We start from the raw sequence: 23,563 nt of genomic DNA on the forward strand, positions 1-23,563 counted from the left end.
AACACCAGCTAAAGTCTTGGGGTCGAGACCGCAACTGCGGAACCTTCTAGCTTCAGGGACAAAAATTTCCTGTTTCGGATCAAGAGGTGCTTCCTTCACTTAGTATTTCAATATGCAGAATTCAATGAGTGTATGTAGAGATGTCAATGGTCTGATGATACAGCTAGGCGTACAACATAATCCACATGAGTGGCGACTATTCATTGACTCCAGTAAAACCAGCTTGAAAGCAGTACTACTGCATAATGGCAATGCATTTCCATCGGTACCTTTGGCTTACGCAGTAGACATGAAAGAAACTTGTGTAACCATGGCTTTGCTGCTAGAGGCAATCAAATACAAGTGATTTAAAAGTTGTTGCATTCCTTACAGGTTTACAGGCTGGATTCACGAAACACTGCTGCTTTTTGTGCCTCTGAAACACCCGTGACACCAAGAACCACTGTACAGTTAAGAAATGGCCTATAAGGAAGTCATATGTTCTTGGAAACGTAAATGTGAACAATACCCCATTGGTTGAGCCTGATAAAATCATTTTGCCTCCCCTTCAATCAGGTTGGGCTTTGTCAAGAACTTTGTAAAAGCTCTGGACAAAGAAGATGAGATCTGCAATCACTTAGAGGGAAAGTTTCCCAAATTAAGTGAAGCAGAGCTGAAAGAGGGTATATTCGTTGAATCACAAATAAGAAAATTGCTGAAAGATCTAACCTTTGATACCAAACTCACAGATATCCATTAAGCTGCTTAGTCTTCTTTTAGAGCCATTGTGAAGGGCTTTTTGGGTAACAGAAAAGACAAAAGCTATGTTACCACTGTGAATGATCTGTTGAACAACTATAAGAACATGGGATGTAGAATGTCGCTTAAAATTCACTTTTTACATTCTCACCGTGATTTCTTCCGTAAAATTTGGGAGCCGTAAGCGATGAGCATGATGAACGCTTTCACCAAGACATTCTTACCATGGAACACCGTTACCAAGGCCATTGGAACCCTTCGACGATGGGTGACTACTCAGGGGCCTTGTTAGGGAGAATGATGAAACAGCAAACAAAAGAAGAGCTCTGTCGTCACATTTTTCACAAACCAAAGACGATTAAAGGTGAAAATACACATCAAAAAAAGTTTTGTGTCACCCTGGTTCCCAGAACCTGAAGACAGACGACTGTGGATATTGTATCACAGACACAATCCCTTCAACTGTTCAGAGATGTCACTAAACCCGCCCAAAGATGTAAACAACCATGCATGAGCAGCGCCTATTAGACGGAGGGGTTCTGAGAGCCGATCAGTTCCAGTCATTCCACAAAGAAGGAGATATACGGCTCGTGTTGTCTGTAGTTCAACCGTGCCTAGACGGTCAATACCGCGGTTCAATCACGTCCGCATTGTTACTTTGTCACAGGAAGGGCGTTCAACAAGGGAAGTGTCCAGGCATCTCGGAGTGAACCAAAGCGATGTTGTTCGGACATGGAGGAGATACAGAGAGACAGGAACTGTCGATGACATGCCTTGCTCAGGCCTCCCAAGGGCTACTACTCCAGTGGATGACCGCCACCAACGAATTATGGCTTGGAGGAACCCTGACAGCAACGCCACTATGATGAATAATGCTTTTCGTGCAGATACAGGACGTCACCGAGCGAAGTGGCACAGTGGTTAGCACACTGGACTCGCATTCGGGAGGACAACGGTTCAGTCCCGCGTCTGGCCATCCTGATTTAGGTTTTACATCTACATCTACATTTATACTCCGAAAGGCACCCAACGGTCTGTAGCGGAGGGCACTTTACGTGCCACTGTCATTACCTCCCTTTCCTGTTCCAGTCGCGTATGGTTCGCGGGAAGAACGACTGCCGGAAAGCCACCGTGTGCGCTCGAATCTCTCTAATTTTACATTCGTGATCTCCTCGGGAGGTATAAGTAGTGGGAAGAAATATATTCGATACCTCATCCACAAACGCACCCTCTCGAAATCTGGACAGCAAGCTACACCGCGATGCAGAGCGCCTCTCTTGCAGAGTCTGCCACTTGAGTTTGCTAAACATCTCCGTAACGCTATCACGCTTACCAAATAACCCTGTGACGAAACGCGCCGCTCTTCTTTGGATCTTCTCTATCTCCTCTGTCAACCCGATCTGGTACGAATCCCACACTGATGAGAAATACTCAAGTATTGGTCGAACGAGTGTTTTGTAAGCCACCTCTTTTGTTGATGGAATACATTTTCTAAGGACTCCCCCAATAAATCACAACCTGGTACCCGCCTTACCAACAATTAATTTTATATGATCATTCCACTTCAAATCGTTCCGCACGCATACTCCCAGATATTTTACAGAAGTAACTGCTACCAGTGTTTGTTCCGCTATCATATAATCATACAAAAAAGGATCCTTCTTTCTATGTATTCGCAATACATTACATTTGTCTATGTAAAGGGCCAGTTACCACTCCCTGCACCAAGTGCCTATCCGCTGCAGATCTTCCTGCATTTCGCTGCAGTTTTCCAATGCTGCAACTTCTCTGTATACTACTCCGTGATTTGCCTAAATCGCTCCATGCAAATGCCGGGATGGTTCCTTTGAAAGGGCACGGCCGACTTCCTTCCCCGTCCTTCCCTAAGCCGATTAGATCGATGACCTCGCTGTTTGGTCTCTTCCCCCAAACAACCCCAACCCAATCCACAGGACGTCATGTTATGACTTGAACTGTGCGCAATAGGCTGCATGATGCGCAACTTCCGGTTCTAGGCGCTACAGTCTGGAACCGCGCGACCGCAACGGTCGCAGGTTCGAATCCTGCCTCGGGCATGGATGTGTCTGATGTCCTTAGTTTAGTTAGGTTTAAGTAGTTCTAAGTTTTAGGGGACTGATCACCTCAGATGTTAAGTCCCATAGTGCTCAGAACCATTTGAACCATTTGATGCGCAACTTCACTCCCGACGTCCATGGCGAGGTCGATCTTTGCAACCAAGACACCATGCATGTGGTACAGGATGGGCCCAATAACATGCTGAATGGACAGCTCAAGATAGGCATCATGTCCTCTTCATCGATGAGTGTCACATATGCCTTCAACCAGACAATCGTCGGAGACGTGTTTGGAGGCAACCCAGTCAGGTTGAACGCCTTAGACACACTGTCCAGAGAGTGCAGCAAGATGGAGGTTCCCTGCTGTTTTGGGGTGGCATTATGTGTGGCCGACGTACACGGCTGGTGGTCATGGAAGGCGCCGTAATGGCTGTACAGAAAAGGTGTGATTTTTGTGGATTTCCTGGAAAGAGGCAGTACAGTAAACTCTCAAAGGTATTGCCAAACTCTGCACAACCTCAGAAGAGCAATACGAAACAAGCGCAGGGGAAAGTTGGGCTCAAAGATCTTGCTCATTCACGACAACGCCCTGGCCTACACGGCAAATGCCACTCGTGAAGTTCTCGAATCTCTTAAGTTTCCTCATCCGCCGTACAGTCCCGACCTGGCACCGAGCGACTTCCACTTATTCCCAGCAATGAAGAAGTGGTTGGCTATGCAGCGTTTTGATGACGACGCACAGCTTCAAGAAGAGGTAACCACATGGTTGAAGGCGCAGGCGGCCGAATTTTACGACGAAGGAATTTCCAAGCTCGTCCATCGCTACGATAAGTGCCTTAATTTAAATGGCAACTATGTACAAAAGTAGTATTTAAGTGTGGCTTTCATCTGTATATAATAAAAAAAATTCCAATACTTTATTTATTTTTAATTCCAAAACGTAATGTACTCTGTGGATAGCCCTCGTATTTTGAACTTCTTACAGTGTCGATCTTTTATACATTATCGTGCTAAAATGGCTAGTGAACTGCGAACGTAAAAATTACTGGCTATCGGACTGACGAGACACAATCGATGTTAGCAAAAGGATGGTGAATGCCACTTACATTGTTCTTTAATTAACGTTATTAGTTCAGGGAAGGCCATCACTACGTTGAAAGTGACTGCAGTTTGCATCGAGCGAGGTGGAGACATGTAAGAGATGTAACACGCAATATAAACGATATTTGGCCATTTCGGTTTACGTTTTCTCCTGTTTCCCTAAATCGTTTAAGATAAATCCCGGGAGTGTTCCTTTTAAATGTTCACGGCGGACTTCCTTAACAATCCTTCCTCAAATCCGAGACAGTATTCGGTCTCTAATAACCTCACAGTCGACGGCCGTTAAACCTCAACACTCCTTCCTTCCGTTTGAGCATTGCACACTACTCTCAAACGAAACCTATATGATTTATCGTCACATGATACTTTTCACAAGAGGGAAAAGAAAATAAAATTTCATGATAACCGTATTGCCTGTTCTTGGATAATGACACAGTGAAACGAATGGAAACTTAATAATAATGATATTCAACTGTCTTCTCAAGTATCTACGAAGGTCGTTTCAAAACTTCTGCACATTGTAAGACAGAATTGAAGAAAATAATTTACTTTACAAAATATCTTTACACGCCCCTCAACATAATCTCCATACTTGCTTACGACAGCTTCCCAACGTTTTAGCAACTTCTGTATTCCAGACAGAGCACCTTCATTTTTGACTTGTTTGCCTACTCGGGTTGCCTCACTGGAAGCTTCAACAAATGTATCAAAATATTTTCCAGTGAGTTGTTTCTTCAATTTGGGAAACAAATATAGGTCTGGTGGGGACATACTAGGACTGTAAGGTGGGTGAAGAGATATTACCCATCCATAATTGTTGAGCGTTTCTATCACTGGTGGCGCAATAAGCAGTCTTCCACTATCGCGCAAATTGAGGACACCAGCCGCAAGCATCGCACGCCTTCATTGATGAATTTCCGGACGCAAAACATTTTGCAGAAACAATCTGCAGTACGCACTTTTTACAGAGCACTGAAGAACTCTATTTGTACCTATGTAATATGCAAAGGTCATCATCAGTTTCACCTCTGATTGTTGTTAGAGGAATTTTTTCGGCCGTGAAGTCAAAACTTTTCCATTGCGATGTCTGAGAGTTCGGTCCTGGGTCCAAATCTCGTATCCAGGTTTCAGTAACACCAACAATTCTTTGCAGAATCCGTCCTTGAAGCAATTTTTCTAGGAGTACTTTGCGAAATACTTTCTGCTTTTCACTCAGATCATGCGGAATCCATCCGGCAGCAATTTTCCTCATCTTTAACTTGTAAGTTATGATTATATACAGTAATATCAGAAAGTGAGTCCGCCTTGATGCAAAACACCTTGTTATTCGTTTATTTCTTTATTCTCCCAAACTAGTTTCGGCGAGAAATATCACCCTCATCAGTGGGGTTTTTAATCTTATTTATTGTATGTTACAGCATGTTTTAAGCAATTATTGTCGCTGTTTGCGACATATTTTCTGTGCTCTTTTTTTCTGTTGCCATTTTTTTCTTAGCGAACATCATGTCATGTTCGTTGGATGGTATGTGGCTGGTTTTATACACAGAAAAACAAAACTTTCGCACTTTGTTTCTGATGCAGAATATTACGCCACATGGCTGTTCGCGTGTTTCTGTTATTACTGTTTTCTATGCAAACACGGACCACATGGAAGAGTACCAAGATAAAATCATTGTATGATTCTATAGACTGAATGACAGACATTTTGACCTCATATGCAATTACCCCACATGTTTTTAGTCTATCTTCTCTTAAAATGTCATTAACTCTGGAGGTGTAGTCTGTTGCAGTTGATTGTCGTCTACCTCTTGGATTGTCCTCAGCGCTTATTCGACCTTCATGGAAACAAATAGACCAACGTGGTACTTTACTAAGACCACTACGCTCTTCCTACATACCTTTCTCAAAGCGTTGTAATTTTCCATTGCGTTGTTTGCACGTAGGGATCCAATTTTGATGTAGTAACGCTTGTCATTACATTTATGTAATCCGATCCGACTCGGTTTCAGTGTCCACTTTTACAACAGAATTACTCACGATACAGCCACGCGAACAAGAGTACATTTATAGGAGCGCCACGCTTGAAGATAAATCTGTGCTTCGAAATGTACTGGGTGATCAAAAAGTCAGTATAAATTTGAAAACTGAATAAATCACGGAATAATGTAGATAGAGAGGTGCAAATTGACACACATGCTTGGAATGACATGGGGTTTTCTTAGAAGCAAAAAAATACAAAAGTTCAAAAAATGTCCGACAGGTGGCGCTTCATCTGATGAGAATAGCAATAATTGGCACAACAAAGTAAGACAAAGCAAAGATGATTTCTTTACAGGAAATGTTCAATATGTCCACCATCGTTCCTCAACAATAGCTGTAGTCGAGGAATAATGTTGTGAACAGCACTGTAAATCATGTCCGGCTTATGGTGAGGCATTGGCGTCGGATGATGTCTTTCAGTATCCCTAGAGATGTCGGTCGAACACGATACACTCGCGACTTCAGGTAACCCCAAAGCCAATGATCGCACGGACTGAGGTCTGGGGACCTGGGAGGCCAAGCATGACGAAAGTGGCGGCTGAGCACACGACCATCACCAGACGACGCGCGCAAGAGATCTTTCACGCGTCTAGCAATATGGGGTGGAGCGCCATCCTGCATAAACATCGTACGTTCCAGCAGGTGTTTATCAACCAGGCTGGCCATGATGCGATTCTGTAACATATCGGCGTACCTCTAACCCGTCACGGTAGCAGTTACAAAACCAGAATCACGCATTTCCTCGAAGAAAAAAGGCCCGATAACGGTAGATGTGGTAAATACAACCCATACCGTGACTTTCTCGTCGTGCAATGGAATTTCCACGACAGTTCTAGTATTTTCGGTAGCTCAAATTCTGCAGTTGTGGGCGTTGACAGACCCTCAGAGCGTGAAATGAGCTTCGTCGGTCCACAACACGTTACTCAACCAATCGTCATCTTCCGCCATCTTTTGAAACACCCACACCGAAAATGCCCTCCGCTTCACTAAATCGCCAAGTAACAGTTCATGATGCCGATGGATTTTGTACGGATAGCATCGGAGGTACGCCTCAGTGCCAACCAAACAGTAGTGTATGGAATGCCGGTGCGACGTGCGACTGCACGACCGCTGACTTCCCCGTGCATAAACGAACCCGCTACAGTCTCCATTTCTTCCTGAACTGTCTTCAGCAGCATTACACCTTGTGCTCGGTCGGCCACTACGGGGTCTATCGTCTAAACAACCCGTGGCTTCGAACTTCGAAATCATTCTCGCCACAGCTGCACTTGTCAACGGACCTTTATCCGTTCGAATCCCCTTCCTATGGCGATAGGGTCGTCCGCTGAACTAGCACATTCCCCATTCTGATAATACAGCTTCACTAAAAGCGCCTTTTCAAGGAACGTCAACATGCTGCGACTGCTGGCGCATCTGATTCTCATTCTCATTACAGCTCCTTTTATACACAATTGTCATGCGCAGTAACTGACGTTTTCCTGTCCAGCGCCATCTGTCGGATATTTTGTGAACTTGGTTTTTTTTTTTTGTTCTAATTAAACCCCATGTCATTTCAAGCATGTGTGTCAATTTTTACCTCTCTATCTATATTATTCTATGGTTTATTAAGTTTTCAAATTTATACTGACTTTTTGATCACTCGGTACATTGGTGAATGAAATACTCTACTATTAAGTTGTCCGAAGACGAGTATGAACAATTGGACACTGACAGAACAGGCGTCATCTTCAGTGAACATCAAGCAAACGGTAGCTGTATGTAAGTGAAGACTTACTGTGTCATCCAGAGATGCGAGACCAGACTGGCTGGTGTGCCCTCTTTGTTCAGCAGGTGGGTGTGGCGAGGCGGCGGCCAGCACGCAGGGTGCGGTGACCAGCAAGCCGACCAAGGCCGCCATCCGTGCGCTGGCGCCGTCCAGTTCTCACTGACCCACCTGCTGCGCCTACAGCCGGCTCCGACGTCCACCTCACTCCTTTCCACGATTCGTCGCCGCAGCTGACCTGGGGAATTCCGCCGAGCCGAAAGGTTGCAAATCGCCGTCGTTACGTCACAGCGAGTCACCGGCAAGGCGACCGAAGCGCGCTACTCGGTAGCGCAACAACTCCAGTGCAGATTTCGGTACTGGGACCCCAACAGCTACAGAAGCTCTTCGACATTTGATGTTTTCAGAGAAAACGGGGTTCTAGGAGCAGTGATCTCCTGTAGCGAGTGGTTGTTTCCAAACTGGCACTATAGATCACACGCGGCGCTGTTTGAAACCACCTGAAATTTCGTACTGTTGAACGCTTGTCCCGCTTTCTTCTCAGTTGCTCAACGTCAGTGCGCTAAATGACAATTCAGAAGGTATTTTCATGTCGTATTGGATTAAATCGTTCTGAAATCAGAGCTGCATTTTGGCAGTTTTCGAAAGATAATTTACATGCATGGATACGTACAGAGGTTGATTCCGTGGTGATGTTACAAACTTTCAGGGACGGTAGAGAAGGGTAAACGTATCAATTTGAGGTAAGGGACCCTGATCTGGAAACGACCGAGTCGAAAGTTAGGAGCGGAAATTCTTCCAATACCTCTGACAGTGGTATACGTGTAGCGGTACTGTTGTTGCTTAGATTGCAGTGTAGACAATTTACAGATGCGGTAATATGGACAAAAAAAGAAAAATCACCTCGTAAACGTGGCCTTTAAAATGCCTACCTTAGAGCTATGAGCACTTCTTCATCTTCGATACTGCGAAAGACATCTCTTCTACTGCAAGCTCTTTGGTTTCCACATTTTTGCGGGAGCTACTATGGGTAAAAATAAGAGAATAATGTCAAGTAAATATGAGCTCTAAAATGCGTACATTAAGAGTTATGGTCAGTTGTCCATTGGAAGAGGTGTGTTTCACCGTAGCGAGGATGAACAAGTGCTCATAGCTCTCAAATTAAGCATTTTAGAATCCATTTTACCAGGTATTTTTTGCATTGTTTGTCTCATGCTACTGACTCTGAAAGTTGCCTACGCTACAACCTTCGCAACAAGAATACATGCACGTGTATTCCACTGTGAGAAGTGTCAGAATGATTTTCGCTTATAACTTTCGACTTTCTCGTTTACAGGCCAGGATCGCTTACCTCATATTGATACAGATATGCTTTTTAATCATCCATAAAAGTTCGTAACATCATCACGGAATCACCCTGTATACATTTTCACGAGCTTCCTTTCGAGCAGCCGGCCGCTGTAACCGAGCGGTTCTACGCTCTTCAGTCGGAAACCGCCCTGCTGCTATGTCGTAGGTTCGAATCCTGCCTCGGGCATGGATGTGTGTGATGTCCTTCGGTTAGTTACGTTTAAGTATTTCTAATGTAGGGGACTGATGGCCTCAGATGTTAAGTCCCATAGTGCTTAGAGCCATTTGAACCATTTTTTTTCCTTTCGAATGCTTCTTGGCTATTGTCAAATGGTAACTGAGAGGAGGACTCGTCTGAGAACTTTGAATGACTGTAAGACCGAGAAGATTTATTCATCACCTAAGTGCTATGAAGAATAAGAGATATCAGAGTTTAACGTCTCGCCCTTAGAGCAAAATCTTGGACCGAATAGAGGAAGAAAATCCACTTTGTTCTTCGCAATGAAATCACACCGACATTTAACTTACTCGGTTTAGAAGAACGACGTAAACCCTAAATCTAGGTGGATGGGCGTGAAAGTGAAACATGGTCCCTCTCGAACGCGAGTCCAAAGTCTTCATCACTGCACCAACTCGCACAGTTCTCCAGTGGAAATTATGCCTCTAGGCCCACATTGAAGTAAAATACGCATAGATGTTAGCACGACTTTTTATAATAAAACAACGGGAAATGACATGTCGTTGACTGCGTTGACTGTATCACGTTGGGCACAAAACCGCGAGTGTTAAACTAAACGCTAAGGAGTCACACAATCTCCTCAAATCTCACCGAAAGTTGACAGCGGACATTTCCGTGAAACAGTTCCTTCCATACTTTTTGTGATACTGCTTCGAAAAACTCTTAACAGACCTCGGCGTAAACTTGGATGAGCACCAAATTGGAAAAGAACAAACCGGTTAACCATGCAGAAATCCTCCTTCCTGCCTACATCTAACCTGTAAATATAGGGAAATGTTTCCGCCTGTAAGCCCAGTGTTTAGTCCTACCAAATCTTTACTACGTGTAATAGCCTATAGCTTAACACGAGCTAGCTATGAATGCTGGCGTACGATATAAAAGGTGTTTCAAAAGTACACCGACAAACTTTGAGGTGATGCAGAACATGTCCTGAGGTACAAAATAAGGATAGGAACCCGTGTCTGATGACGTCATCCAACGACGCTACAGAGTGTCGAAAACATAGGCGCCGGCACTTGCCGCTAGGACTTCCTACCGGCAGCAGGTTTTGATATTCGCTGTCACGATCGCCAGTGGAGCAGATGGAGCCAGTTGCTGCATAATCATGCCTTGTCTCCTACGAAAGCGGCGCTTTGTCATCGTGATGGCCGACGGTGTCGGACACGGGCTCCTGCCCGCAGTGAACTGTCCCACGGAACCCTCTACACAGTCTCCGATGTTTTGTGATATAGCATACAGTATTTAACAAACAGAGAACGACAGCGTGGAAATTACGGGGGTGAACGTCGGCCTAGGCAGCGGGCATGGCCGTCCGCTTCGCTGAAATGTGCGGCTATCGGTCGCATTACATGAATCGCGGCAGACAGTCCGAGATGTAGGAGCCTTTATTGTTTTTAAAGGACAGGAACCATGAATGCAAGGAAACGTGGAGGAACCATACGTGTAGACACTGGCAGGCATCAGCCAACAGGATCGAAGAAATATACGTTACCATCCCTTCCGTTGGTACAGAAAAATACCTTGTAAAAAGTAAACAAAATTTAAAACAAATGTAAAAAGCTGAATGTTTCATTGCGATCGAGACTGTTTTCCTCAGTTGTTTAAATGCGTTTGTCGGATCACTGGCACACCGTGCAACAATGTTTTCACTACTAGTTATAGTAGGTGCTCAAAATGCCTGCCTCGAGCGTGGTAGCATTCCTGACATCAGCGCATCATTAACTGTCGCACTCGCTCAAAGATACCGTGAATAGCGCGTGTTACCTCCCTTCTACAGTATCCATGTCATAAAGATTGACCCCTGACTTCTAGCTCATATTCTGGTTACACCATATGACGAACATCAGTGTCTTGTGCCTTGTCGGATTTGAGGAGATACCTACTTTTATTTGGCGTATGAGTGTTACAAATGGTTCAAATGGTTCTGAGCACTATGGGACTTAACATCTGTGGTCATCAGTCCCCTAGAACTTAGAACTACTTAAACCTAACTAACCTAAGGACATCACACACATCCATGCCCGAGGCAGGATTTGAACCTGCGACCGTAGCTGTCACGCGGTTCCAGACTGAAGCGCCTAGAACCGCACGGCCACACCGGCCGGCTGAGTGTTACATTGTAGCTGAAACATGGGTGACATTGCGGTAATACTTAAGACAAAGCGGTTTTTTCTAATGTTTTTGGTGAGTGTCAACTTTTAAGAGTTATGAAGTCAAACAAGAATTAGGAGAACACATTCCTTTACGCAGTTTAAAGACACAACCATTCTCTACTTACAAGTGAATTTTCATTGCTGTTCCATTAAGTCGTTTTGTAATAATAATGGATGTAGATTACCGCAGTTCGCCTAATGGTGGTACGTATTGACAAGACATGTTTTATATTTTTATGCTCATAAATCTACATAAGAGCTAATATCACGTGTTTGAGTTATTTGCATTTGCGTCTCTGTGGGCTGCATACTTGCATATGCTACGTTGCCGGACCTCTGAAAAGTATTTCCCCCTCATTGTTCGATGTTGCAGTGTTTACATAAGGGGTGTCCAACACGAGGACCGCAAGCGGCCCAAAGCAAGTATCAATGAGCCTCAAGAAGTGAGCATCTATCTCACGATCGGTAAACAAGAAAATAATTCTACAAATTTCGGTTTAAATAAAGTTATGATACATTGAATAATTTCTGTCTGAAACGCCTTCCACACGATGCTCTTCTCTCATTGGTCCATGCCGTTCTTAACATTGCCGCCTGTGCTATACTTGAACCCCCAGAGTCTACCTTTTCTTAATAACAGGCCATATTTATTAGAGGTATGAATGAGGAATATTATGTTACTGCAGAAATGGCTTCGTTAGTGCCATTAAAGGACACGAGAACACCCAGAAATTTATATGATGCAGTGAAAAAAATGTTAAAGCTGTTTTCTTTGTCTCTTGCCAATATCTGGCGTAGTTACGGGTGGCGCCCCCCTGTCGGAAACTCTCGTTTCAAGAAATACTATTGTACTGTATTATACACCAAGAAAATGTATGCGGAAAAGCTCTAAAAATAGATGGCGCTATGCAAATCGCCGTGACGAAACGTGAATTTTACGGGTAAAGTAACTGAATCATCGTCTGTTATTAAAAAAAAAAGGTAGACTCTGGGGGTTCAAGGATAGCACAGGCGGCAGTGTTAAGAACGGGATGGACCGATGAGAGAAGAGCATCGTGTGGAAGGAATGAGGAAGAATTTCTCTGACCTTTAAATGCTGAGTATGGTGATAGTGTACATTGTGCAGATATAAGGTGGATCAGTCAATGCCATATATTACAAAGGTTTTATAGAATAATTAATGAAATCAAATCGTTCACGATATCTAAAGCAAAATCTGTTCTAGTACTTGACGATGCCAACTGAGTGGCAGATTTAGGATTTTTGGTAGATTTGATTGCTCATTAAGGTGACTTAAGCGGCGTCCTCAAGGTATAAACCAATGTTTAAACAATAAACGCGTTCCAGAAGAAACTAAAATTATCGTAAGCACAAGTAAATTCAAACTTTTATTTTCATTTCAACACGTTAGCCAAACATAATCCTCAAGACGTGATGAAATACGCAGCCATACTTTTCGATTTGATGCCAGAATTTGGAAATCAATTTCAGGATTTTTCGAAAAAGTAATCAAAATACTTCTACTTATGCGATGCCTTTTACGAACAATGTTTATACTTTGTCAGAAGATCTTCAAATTGAATGCATAGAGTTGCAGCCTTACAGCCAACTAAAAGAAAAAAAACTGATCGTGTATCTTTCCTCTCCTTTTTTTTTAATTAGCGGTTATTGTTAGCGTTAAGTATATGCGAACCAAAAATTCTCGTCTTCTCCCAATTTTGACCAGGTACGCTAAAAGGTTGGACAACGTTGGTTTACATCGAAGCTCTCCGTCAGATCGGAAACAGTCGTGCTCCTATTCGTTGTTGAACCGTGTGAGGCAGCCTTTGTAACATAATTGGTTTCCTTGTACTTTTATGAAATCATTCATCATTTACAGAGTTGTGAAAAATCTAGGGTGATCAGTGCGAGTGCTCACTCTGAGGACGAAAAACAACAGGGTGTGAGCGTGTCCGTACCGCAGTCCGTAAAGAGAACTTTTGAACGTTTCTGTTTTACTGAAAGTGCAGTAAAGCGAATTTCTAGAGATTATAAGGAAACTTTGTGTGCTGTATCACCAAAAAAAGGAGTTCTGGCAAGCATCAAAAGTTTGCGTTGGACGAGTTTACTCAGAGAATCGTAAGAAGGAAAATCAACGACTTCTACTTGGGAAAGCAATTTCCAACTGTGGCAGCCGCATCGGAAAAGTTAAAGATTGAAGTCTAAGATTTTCCTCAAATGAATGAAACAACCGTTTTGCGTTGGCAAGTTGGGCTTCAGATACAAAAAGTTCAATAAAAAAACCTGTGCTGATGGAAAATAATTGAGTGGCAGGAAAAAAAGATTAGTTCTTACGAAATAATGCATGGACACGCTCATGAGAGTTGATGAGGTGTAAATCATTCCAGAAAATTTGGATGGCAGGAACAAAAGATGCCTTATGTGATAAAAAGGAAGTTTTCAAGAGTGGAATGCCAACAACGCGTTAATTCAAACACTGTCCGGTTCTGGAATAAAGGATTGAAATGTGCCACATTGTGCAAAATGCTATCTTTTGTTTTTTGGGCGAAAAGGAAGTGCAGATTATCATTCTGAGATGAATGCCAGATACTAAGAAGAGTGGTTTAGGACTGTTTTCGAAAGATTATCAAATCGATCAGCGACTGAGTTAGATCAAGCTCCATATCTCACGATAATGAATCTACATATGTTATGGAGAAAGCCAGTCTCGGTTGCCGAGCGGTTCTAGGCGTTTCAGTTAGGAACCGCGCCACTGCTACGGTCGCAGGTTCGAATCCTGCCTCGGGCATGGATGTGTGTGATGTCCTTAGGTTTGTTAGGTTTAAGTAGTTCTAAATTCTAGGGGACTGATGACCTCAGATGTTAAGTCCCATAGTGCTCAGAGCCATTTTAATGGACAAAGTACCCTATTATTGGATGGATGGCAGGAAATAACGCAGAGATTCAATGTAATGCCACATCATATGAAAAGTTAATTTAAGCTGGCCCACTACAGCACTCGTGGCAGCATTTCAAATCACAAGAAAACAAAACTTCAGTGGTTGCCCGTGGCGCACTGCGAATCTAAGCCATTGAAGTTATTTGGGCATTTGTCAAGAACAAATAGCAAAGGAGAAGAAGTATTTTAAGATAAGCGACATTTTACAGTTTTTTCGCTCCACTCTGGAAGGTGTAACCCAAAGTGTCTGAGAGAATTCAGTGAGCCACGTACATAAACTTGAAAACAGTTCATACAATGTAGGCTCTCACAGCCGGTGTTGTCTTCAGTTAAAACTTCCGGGCTAAGAGGCTGTGGTCGATGTATAAAATTTCCACCTAACGTTTCGTCTCCATCTGCGGGAGACATCTGCTGAGGTCGTCCGGCTACTGCCACTGAGGCTCCAGGTACTCTCGCATTTATTGAGCGCATAGAGGATACCACCATTCGTCACGTGATGCCGACGGTATGCCTATCTTTGGAAGGTGTCATCATTCTCGATTAAGAGTAATTGATTGTTATTCTGCTGGCGCAACGTCGACATCCATATCTTGTCCAATTTTAAAACTTCCTCTTTTCTATTAAATTTATTATGGTGTTTGTGAATCTCTATTGCTTCTCTATACACACGCGCATGATAATGGGATGTTCGTGCTAGAATGCTTGTCTCATTAAATTTAATTTCGTGGTTCCCATCTCGAAATACATGCTCAGCTACGGCCGATTTTTCGATGTGATCTAAGCGACAGTTTCTTTTACGTTCGGCTAAGCGGGTGTTTACATTTCTTTTCGTTGTTCCAATATATACTTGTGCACACTGCCCTCTATGTACTCTATAAATGCGAGAGCCTCAGCGGCAGTAGCCGGACGACCTCAGAAGATGTCTCCCGCAGATGGGGACGAAACGATAGGTGGAAACTTTATACATCGACCACGGCCTCTCAACCCGGAAGTTTTAACTTGAAAACAGTTGTTCGCAAAGTGCCAACTGTCTTAACTCACCGACAGAAACGTTGCCGATCCAAGTAGGTGACTGCAGTATTAGCAGCGATATCACAGTCAACTGAGAAAGCTATTGAGGTATGTTTCATTTCATTCATCATTCTTTCCTGCAATTTATTTGAGCTAATCTATTTTTTCATATGTTGTTAAACGTACAATGAATTTAATTCAAAAATGGTTCAAATGGCTCTGAGCACTATGGGACTTAACATCTGAGGTCATCAGTCCCCTAGAATTTAGAACTACTTAAACCTAACTAACCTAAGGACATCACACACATCCATGTCGAGGCAGGATTCGAACCTGCGACCGAAGAGGTCGCGCGGTTCCAGACTGAAGAGCCTAGAATCGCTGAGCCACACCGGCCGGCAGCATTTAATTGTTCATTTATTGAGAGCAGCTTATATTTCATGGGTTCACTTACAATTTCTCTTATTCTTCCACACTGCTCGCAACAACTTAACGCGGCAATGTTGGATTGGAATGCGACTACAAAGGTGTCATTCCTCGCCAGTGAATAAGCCCTTTGCGCATTACAATAGTGGCAGTACGCTGGTATGAAAACTACGCACCACCACAGTCACGCATATATTGCAGCTACTAACGCAACTGGTCTACAAACTCTTAACTGACAAGTGCGGCCGGCCGAAGTGGCCGTGCGGTTAAAGGCGCTGCAGTCTGGAACCGCAAGACCGCTACGGAAGCAGGTTCGAATCCTGCCTCGGGCATGGATGTTTGTGATGTCCTTAGGTTAGTTAGGTTTAACTAGTTCTAAGTTCTAAGGGACTAATGACCTCAGCAGTTGAGTCCCATAGTGCTCAGAGCCATTTGAACCATTTCTTGACAAGTGCGGGGGACGTTCATGCGATGTAACAAATAAAATTTGAAGCTTTACTCCGGAGATTTCTCCGCCGCAATAGCTACAACGGTAAGCTGAAACGCAGCGCCTTTCGCTTTATATTATAGCGATGAAACTACTAATCAGAAAAAAACGAAAATCCGCCAGCAAATAGAACAAGATCGTACCTTTAAACTCTGCAAAGGAAATTTTTTTCTAGTGGTCTGACTTCTGTGAATTCTCAAAATTGGCATTCACCAAAAAATTACTGAAAAAGCACCCTTTCTCTAAAATATCACCTCGTATGTCACTCTCATTTCAACTAAAATGTAATATTCATATACTAAATGAAAATAGACATTTCTACGCTTCTGACAAGGTACAACTCATCGACGTTCGTTGAGAGATGTAACCAGAATATGAGCTTGAAATCAGGGCTCAATCTTCATGAAATGGATAAATAGATGTATCGCTGACTGCACCGAGGGTTTATACACTACATTCTTCAGATGGCCCCACAGTAAGAAGTCCAGCGGGTTGAAGTCAGACGACCAAGGCGGCTACGTTACAGTACCACCTCGACGAAACCAGCGATCCCCAGACATCTGTGCGATCTGGGTTCTGGCAGCTCGACTGAAGTGTGTGGGTGCCTGTCGCGCTGGAACCACATACGTCGACGGACTGCAAGTGGCACCTCCTCCAGTAATTCCGGCGGCACTTCTCGTATGAACGTTGCATAACTGTCGCTTGTGAGTGGAGCGGGAAGGCCGGCCGGAGTGGCCGAGCGGTTCTAGGCGCTGCAGTCTGGAACCGCACGACCGCTACGGTCGCAGGTTCGAATCCTGCCTCGGGCATGGATGTGTGTGATGTTCTTAGGTTAGTTAGGTTTAAGTAGTTCTAAGTTCTAGGGGACTTATGACCACAGCAGTTGAGCCCCATAGTGCTCAGAGCCATTTGAACTATTTGGAGGGGGAAGCATGTAGGAGCCAATTAAATACTGGTGGACCATGCCAGTCCATACGTTGATGGCTAACTTTTCCTAATTATGATGACGATGATGTTTGGTTTGCGGGGCGCTCAACTGCGCGGTCGTCAGCGTCCGTACAAAGTCCCAACTTTTACACAGTCCAATTTTTAAACAGTCCAATCTAGACACTGTCACGAATGATGTTGATTATGATGACATGATGAGAACAGCACAAACACTCAGTCCCCGGGCAAAGAAAATCCCCAACCCCGCCGGGAATCGAGTCCGGGACCCTGTGATCAGAGGCAGTAACGCTAGCCACTAGACCACGAGCTGCGGACAAAGTTTTCCTGCCGACCTCGTTCGTGGTAGCCTGGGGGTTCGCCTAGGACCACACTTGGCAACTGCCTGCATTGAACAGGTTCTTACGGTCGAAGGGGGCATCGTCTGTGAACAACACTTACACAGCGCAATACGACCGGAGCAACGCCGCAGGAAGCACTGTCCACAGGCGGAGCAAAACCGTGGGTCAGTACCACCTATGTCTTGTGCAGATGAAATGGATGCCTTCTCTCCTCAGGCAGCATCCGCTGAGTGAGACTTCGCATTGCGTGTGCCAAGGCGTGGACGTTTGCGGCTCGGTCTGCTTCCAGACTCTCTAGCACGTCCTCCACAAATCGTGGCGTGCGTACGCTTCGCGCCCAGTCTCTGTCATGTCAATGGCCAGCGAAATCATTCCCCTCGCCCAGAATCCGATGGATGGCCGCCAAACTTGGAGTGATGCGGCTGACGTCTATTGGGATATCGTTGCCCATAGATGCGAAACTCTGCTTGCCCATTGCCTCTCGCCTCACAATGCGTGAAACACAGGGTCCAAAAAAACGCTTCTCGTATTTGAAGGGGCCTCTGTGTGAGTTGTGGTAAGGATACTGATGCGGGGGAGATATCGATCGATAGCGGTTTACGTGCCGCCTTCAGTAGGCACTGTGGCTTAGCTAGGTGAGCGTGTGGAATAGTATATTCGTAATGATGGTGCTGTAAACACTACTCAGCTTGCAGTTTGCTTTCTGTTCGAACTTGATGGACATGGTTATATCCTGATAGAAAAACTATTCGATTTTGGGTATCAGACTTTACGTCATCAGGTTCTGCACTGGGAAGAAAATCTGCTGGCCGACCTCGAACTGTAACAACGCACGAAAATGTGGCACGCGTGAGAGCGTCCGTCCAGCACTCGCCAAAGCGTTCAGCACTTAAAAATGGCCGCGCGGAGTGGCCGCATGGTTAGAGGCGCTATGTCACAGATTGCGCGGCCCCTCCCGCCGCAGGTTCGAGTCCTCCCAAGGGCATCGGTGTGTGTGTTGTTATTAGCATAAGTTAGTTTAAGTAGTGTGTAAGTCTATGGATCAATGACGTCAGCAGTTTGGTCCCTTAAGAATTCACACACATTTTTGAACTTAAAATTACAGTTGTCCTGGAATTGAAAAACGTCATGTTTACGCCAGTGACTAATAATTTGTTTATTGACACTATTCCAATTTCGGCCTTAGGCCATTATCAAGTGCAGATGTTTTGGCTTTAAGCCATCTGTTAGCTTGTATGAAGTAGACATGGCTTAAAGCCAAAACATCTGCACTTGATAATGGCCAAAGGCCAAAATTTCAATAGTGGAAATAAAAAGTTTAACAGTCACTAGAGCAAACATGATATCTTTCAAGGAATTTCACATGACTGTGAATCCCAGTCATGAAAAGTTAATTAATGTCCTGGAACTGTCAGACCGGAGCGTACGAAGAATCCTGCACGGGGATCTTCACATGCTCCCCTACAAAATGATGGTTATCCAAGAATTAAGTATCAGGGATGTTTAAATGAGCAAAGCTGTATGTGAAGAAATTCCTCAGAAAATTCCCTCTGGTCCAGTATTGATTTCTTCTCATGAGGCCCACTTCCAATTGTCGGGTAGTGTAAATAAACAAACTTTCTGCTACCGGGCAGGAGAAAACCCTCAGGACAATAATGGTTCAAATGGCTCTGAGCAATATGGGACTTAACTTCTGAGGTCATCACTCCCCTAGAACTCAGAACTACTTAAACCTAACTAACCTAAGGACATCACACACATCCATGCCCGAGGCAGGATTCGAACCCGCGATCGCAGCGGTCGCGCGGTTCCAGACTGTAGCGCCTAGAACCGCTCGGCCACCCCGGCCGGCAAACCCTCAGAAAGTTCACTACCGACCACTTCACTGGCATTTGTGACTGTTTTGTGCGTCGTTGCTGAATTTATAGTGCAGAGCCCGTATTTTTTCGAAGAAAATGGCGTAACCGTTAATTCAGATCGCTACTATCACATGACAGAGACCTTCTTCCGACCTAAATTAAACCAGTTCGTTGGGGACCATAAAAAGAGAGAAGTCTGATTCCAACCAAATGGAGCAACAGCTCACACCTCTTGACGTTCTCCAGAAATTTTCAGAAAGTTGTTTCCTGGACGTCTTCTATCTGCGCGAGGAGAAAGCGCCTGGCCACCAAGGGCACCCGATTAATCACCTTCTGATTTTTTTTTTCAACTACGTGTACAAATATCGCCCCACAACCTTGCAGACATTTAAGGATGCAATCATCCAGGCAGTGACTGTCATTTCACTGGCAATTACTCGGAGAACTATGAAAAACTTCAGGAAAAGGCTTCGCCAATGAGTCAACAATGGGGAAAGCTATTTGCCAGACACAATTTTTAAAACCAGCTAAGGTAAATTGATGTAGTATTAGTTGTTCACAAATAAAACTATTTTCTACGTATCTTTCTTTCTTTGTTTGTCTACCTGTTGAAATATGGGAGGTTTTTTTGCCCGACTCTGTACGTGTTGCGCTGCTCGGCCTAGCTGAAAGACTCCATGGTGCGGCAGACCAGCAGTCGACAAACTATGACTGAGTGCTGTCTTTCTACTGCATTTGTTTGTCGTTACACTCCTGTGTTAGCCGTCGCTATGGTGTTGGTGTGAGAGGCGTGGCCGCGTTCACCGCCTTCTAACGTCCAGACCGCTGTCAGGTACTTAGCGAGACATTCTGCCCGCAGGCTGCTCGCGTACAATCATATAACTTCGACGCTCTTTGGCGTCGTTGGATGACTTTCCCGGACACGGATTCCTATCCTCATTTTGTTTCTCAAGACACCTTTTACATACATTTCAAATTTGTGGGTGTAATTTTGAACCACCCTGTATGCGAAAAATTTGTTTTTTCATCACATCGATCCACATTATGCTCAGCTATGCTGGATGCGACCAGCAAGGTGGCGTGATTTCCACACGCCCTGTCACTGGTTTCCTCGAAAGCTCTCCTCACATAGCAAGTACCTATCACCTAGAAATACATCTACACCAATACTCCCCAGGCCACCTGCCAGTGTGTGGCGGAGGATACTCCTGGAACCGCTACCTGCTCCCACTTGCCTGATGCATTGGCGAATAGCACATAGGAAGAATGAATGTCGGTAAACCATTGCATTCGCTCTAATATCTGGAATTTTCTCATTGTGGTCATTTCCCCACAGGTAGGCGGTAAGAAGCAATATGTTGTCCGATTCTTCACAGAATGTACTGTCTCGGAATTACATTTGTAAATCACTTTGTGGTGCAGATCCTCGTAGCGTCTGCCACTGAAGTGTGTTGAGTATTACTATAATGTCTTCGCGCCAACTAAATGACCTTATTACGAATAGCACTGCTCTTCTTTGAACCTCTATCTGTTCTAGTAATCCTACCTGGTATGAGTCCCAGAGTGATGAGCAATACTCAAGAATCAGTCGAACAAGTGTTTTGTAAGCCGTTTCTTTAGTAGATGAGTTACATTTCCTTACGATTCTTCCTATAAATCTCAGTCTGGTTTTCCTACTATTAGCTTTTATGTGGCCATTCTCTTAAGGTCGCCCTGTATGGTTACTCTTAGATTGTACTCTTAGTCTGTAGTTACTGTTTCCCGCAATTTGTGATCAATGGCGTAGTTGAACATTAATGCATTTCTTCTACTATTTATGCGCAGCATATTACTTTTATTTACATTTTCATGAATCCATTGCAGATCCTTTTGGAAGTCGTAATTGTCTTCTGGCGTTGCTACCTTCATGCAGACAACAGCGTCATCTGAGAATAGCTTTATGCACCTTCCGATATTTTCTACTAGATCATTTGAATTCACTGTAAACCGTAACTGTCCTATCACACTTCCTTGAGATACTCTTCGAATTATCTTTATATCTGTCGATTTTGTTCCGTTAAGAGCGACGTACTGTGTTCTCTCTGAAAGGAAATCTTGAATCCAATGCCAAATTTGGTCCGATACTCGGTAAGCTCGCATTTTGTTTTCACTAAATGACTGTGCGGTTCGTATCATGTGCCTAGGAACACGGTATCAACCTGAGACCTGCTATTTACAGCGCTGTGGATCTCGTGGAGGAATAGAGCGAGCTGAATTCAGCAAGATTTCTGTTTGCGGAATCTGTGTTTTTTATGAAGGAGATTTTCGTTCTCCAAATGCGTCATAACAGGTGAGCATAAAACATGTTCCACAATTCTACAACATTTCGTAAATGTAATACCAGGTCGTATAAGTCCAGCATCTTGTCTCAGCGTTAGCATAGAACTAATTCTTTATCTCCTTCCCTTTTACAGACGTATGGCTGTGAAACGAACCACTCTGAGCCTGCCGGAGAGGCCGAGCGGTTCTAGGCGCTACAGTCTGGAACCGCGCGAACACTACGGTCGCAGGTTCGAATCCTGCCATATGTGTGTGATGTCCTTAGGTTGGTTAGATTTAAGTAGTTCTAAGTTCTAGGGGACTGATGACCTCATAAGTTAAGTCCCATAGTGAACAGAGCCATTTGAATCACTTGAAAAATTTTTCAACTATCATCCGTGTAGTATGAAGATGTCCAGCGCAGCTCTAGACGAAACGTTAGGAGCTGAAGAGTTTCATGGACCACGACCATACGTCCCGGAAGGTTTACCAGAAGATATATCATCCGCGTAACTTCCCTCTTGGCATACCTCAGCTGTTCTCTTTCTGTCCAGAAAGGAACCAGTACCTCAATTACTCTGCGAACTATCTATGCTTTTCTCATTCCTTTCTATTTCTGTTTTGTTCCTATCACCTCATTTACTAGTCATACACTATTGTTTCTAGTTCTTCCTCTGACCAGTCATCTTTTTCTCCACATTGGTTCTTGCTGTATTACTGCCATATGTTTCTGTCAGGTGTCAATACTCAGTTTCGATAAGAACGTAATGAGGACTTCTGCTCAAAACACTTTTAATAATACTAACATTTCTTAGATTCCGTATATTAATTACTATACATGTTGTCCTGCTAGTATTACTATTCGAAATCAACATTATCATTCTATATAGCTTATGCACTACACAAATTGTAATGTTGACACGTTAAGAATGTCTGGTTAGATGCAAGAGAGTTCCAAAGACCTCAATTCAGCCAGGTCATAGACATGCATACGTTAATAAATTTACACTGAAGCCTCAAAGAAACTGGTAGAAGCATTTGCATTCAAATATAGAGATATTAAACACGCAGAATACGCTACTGCGGTCAGAAATGCCTATATAAGACAAGAAGTGTCTGGCGCAGTTGTTAGATCGGTTACTGCTGCTACAATGGCAGGTTATCAAGATTTAAGTGAGTTCGAATGTGGTGTTACAGTCGCCGCACGAGCAATGGGACACAGCATCTCCAATGTAGCGATGAAATGGGGACTTTTCCATACGAACATTTCACGAGTGTACCGTGAATATCAGGAATCCGATAAAATATCAAATCTCCGACAACGCTGTGGCCGGAAAAAGACCCTGCAAGAACGAGACCGACGACGACTGAAGAGAATTGTTCAACGTGATAGAAGTGCGACACTTCCGCAAATTCCTGCAGATTTCAGTGCTGGGCGACCAACAAGGGTCAGCGTGCGAACCATTCAACCAAATATCATCGATATTGGCTTTCGGAGCCGAGGACCGACTCGTGTACCCTTGACGACTGCACGACATAAAGCTTTACGCCTCACCTAGGCCCGTCAACACTGACATTGGACTGTTAATGACTGGAAACATATTGCCTGGTCGGACGAGTCTCGTTTCAAATTGTATCGAGCGGATGGACTCGTATGGGTGTGGAGACAACCTCATGAATCAATGGACACTGCATGTCAGCACGGGACCGTTCAAGCTGGTAGAGGCTCTGTAGTGGTGTGGGGCGTGTGCAGTTGGAGTGATCGGGACCCCTGATACGTCTATATACGACTCTGACAGGT

At 44.1% G+C, this 23,563-nt stretch overlaps 1 protein-coding gene across 1 annotated transcript in view; it reads right to left on the reverse strand.

The window, feature by feature from the left end:
* LOC124794681 overlaps nucleotides 1–7,904 on the reverse strand; it is a 73,804-nt gene extending 65,900 nt beyond the window's left edge. Inside the window, exon 1 of the mRNA XM_047258238.1 lies at nucleotides 7,729–7,904. Coding sequence (XP_047114194.1) covers nucleotides 7,729–7,851 — 123 coding nt within the window. The 5' untranslated portion in view covers nucleotides 7,852–7,904. The remainder of the gene's footprint in view (nucleotides 1–7,728) is intronic.
* Nucleotides 7,905–23,563: the final 15,659 nt, after the last annotated feature.

The sequence above is a fragment of the Schistocerca piceifrons genome, chromosome 1 (assembly GCF_021461385.2).
Source record: "Schistocerca piceifrons isolate TAMUIC-IGC-003096 chromosome 1, iqSchPice1.1, whole genome shotgun sequence".
NCBI classification, from domain to species: Eukaryota; Metazoa; Arthropoda; class Insecta; order Orthoptera; family Acrididae; genus Schistocerca; species Schistocerca piceifrons.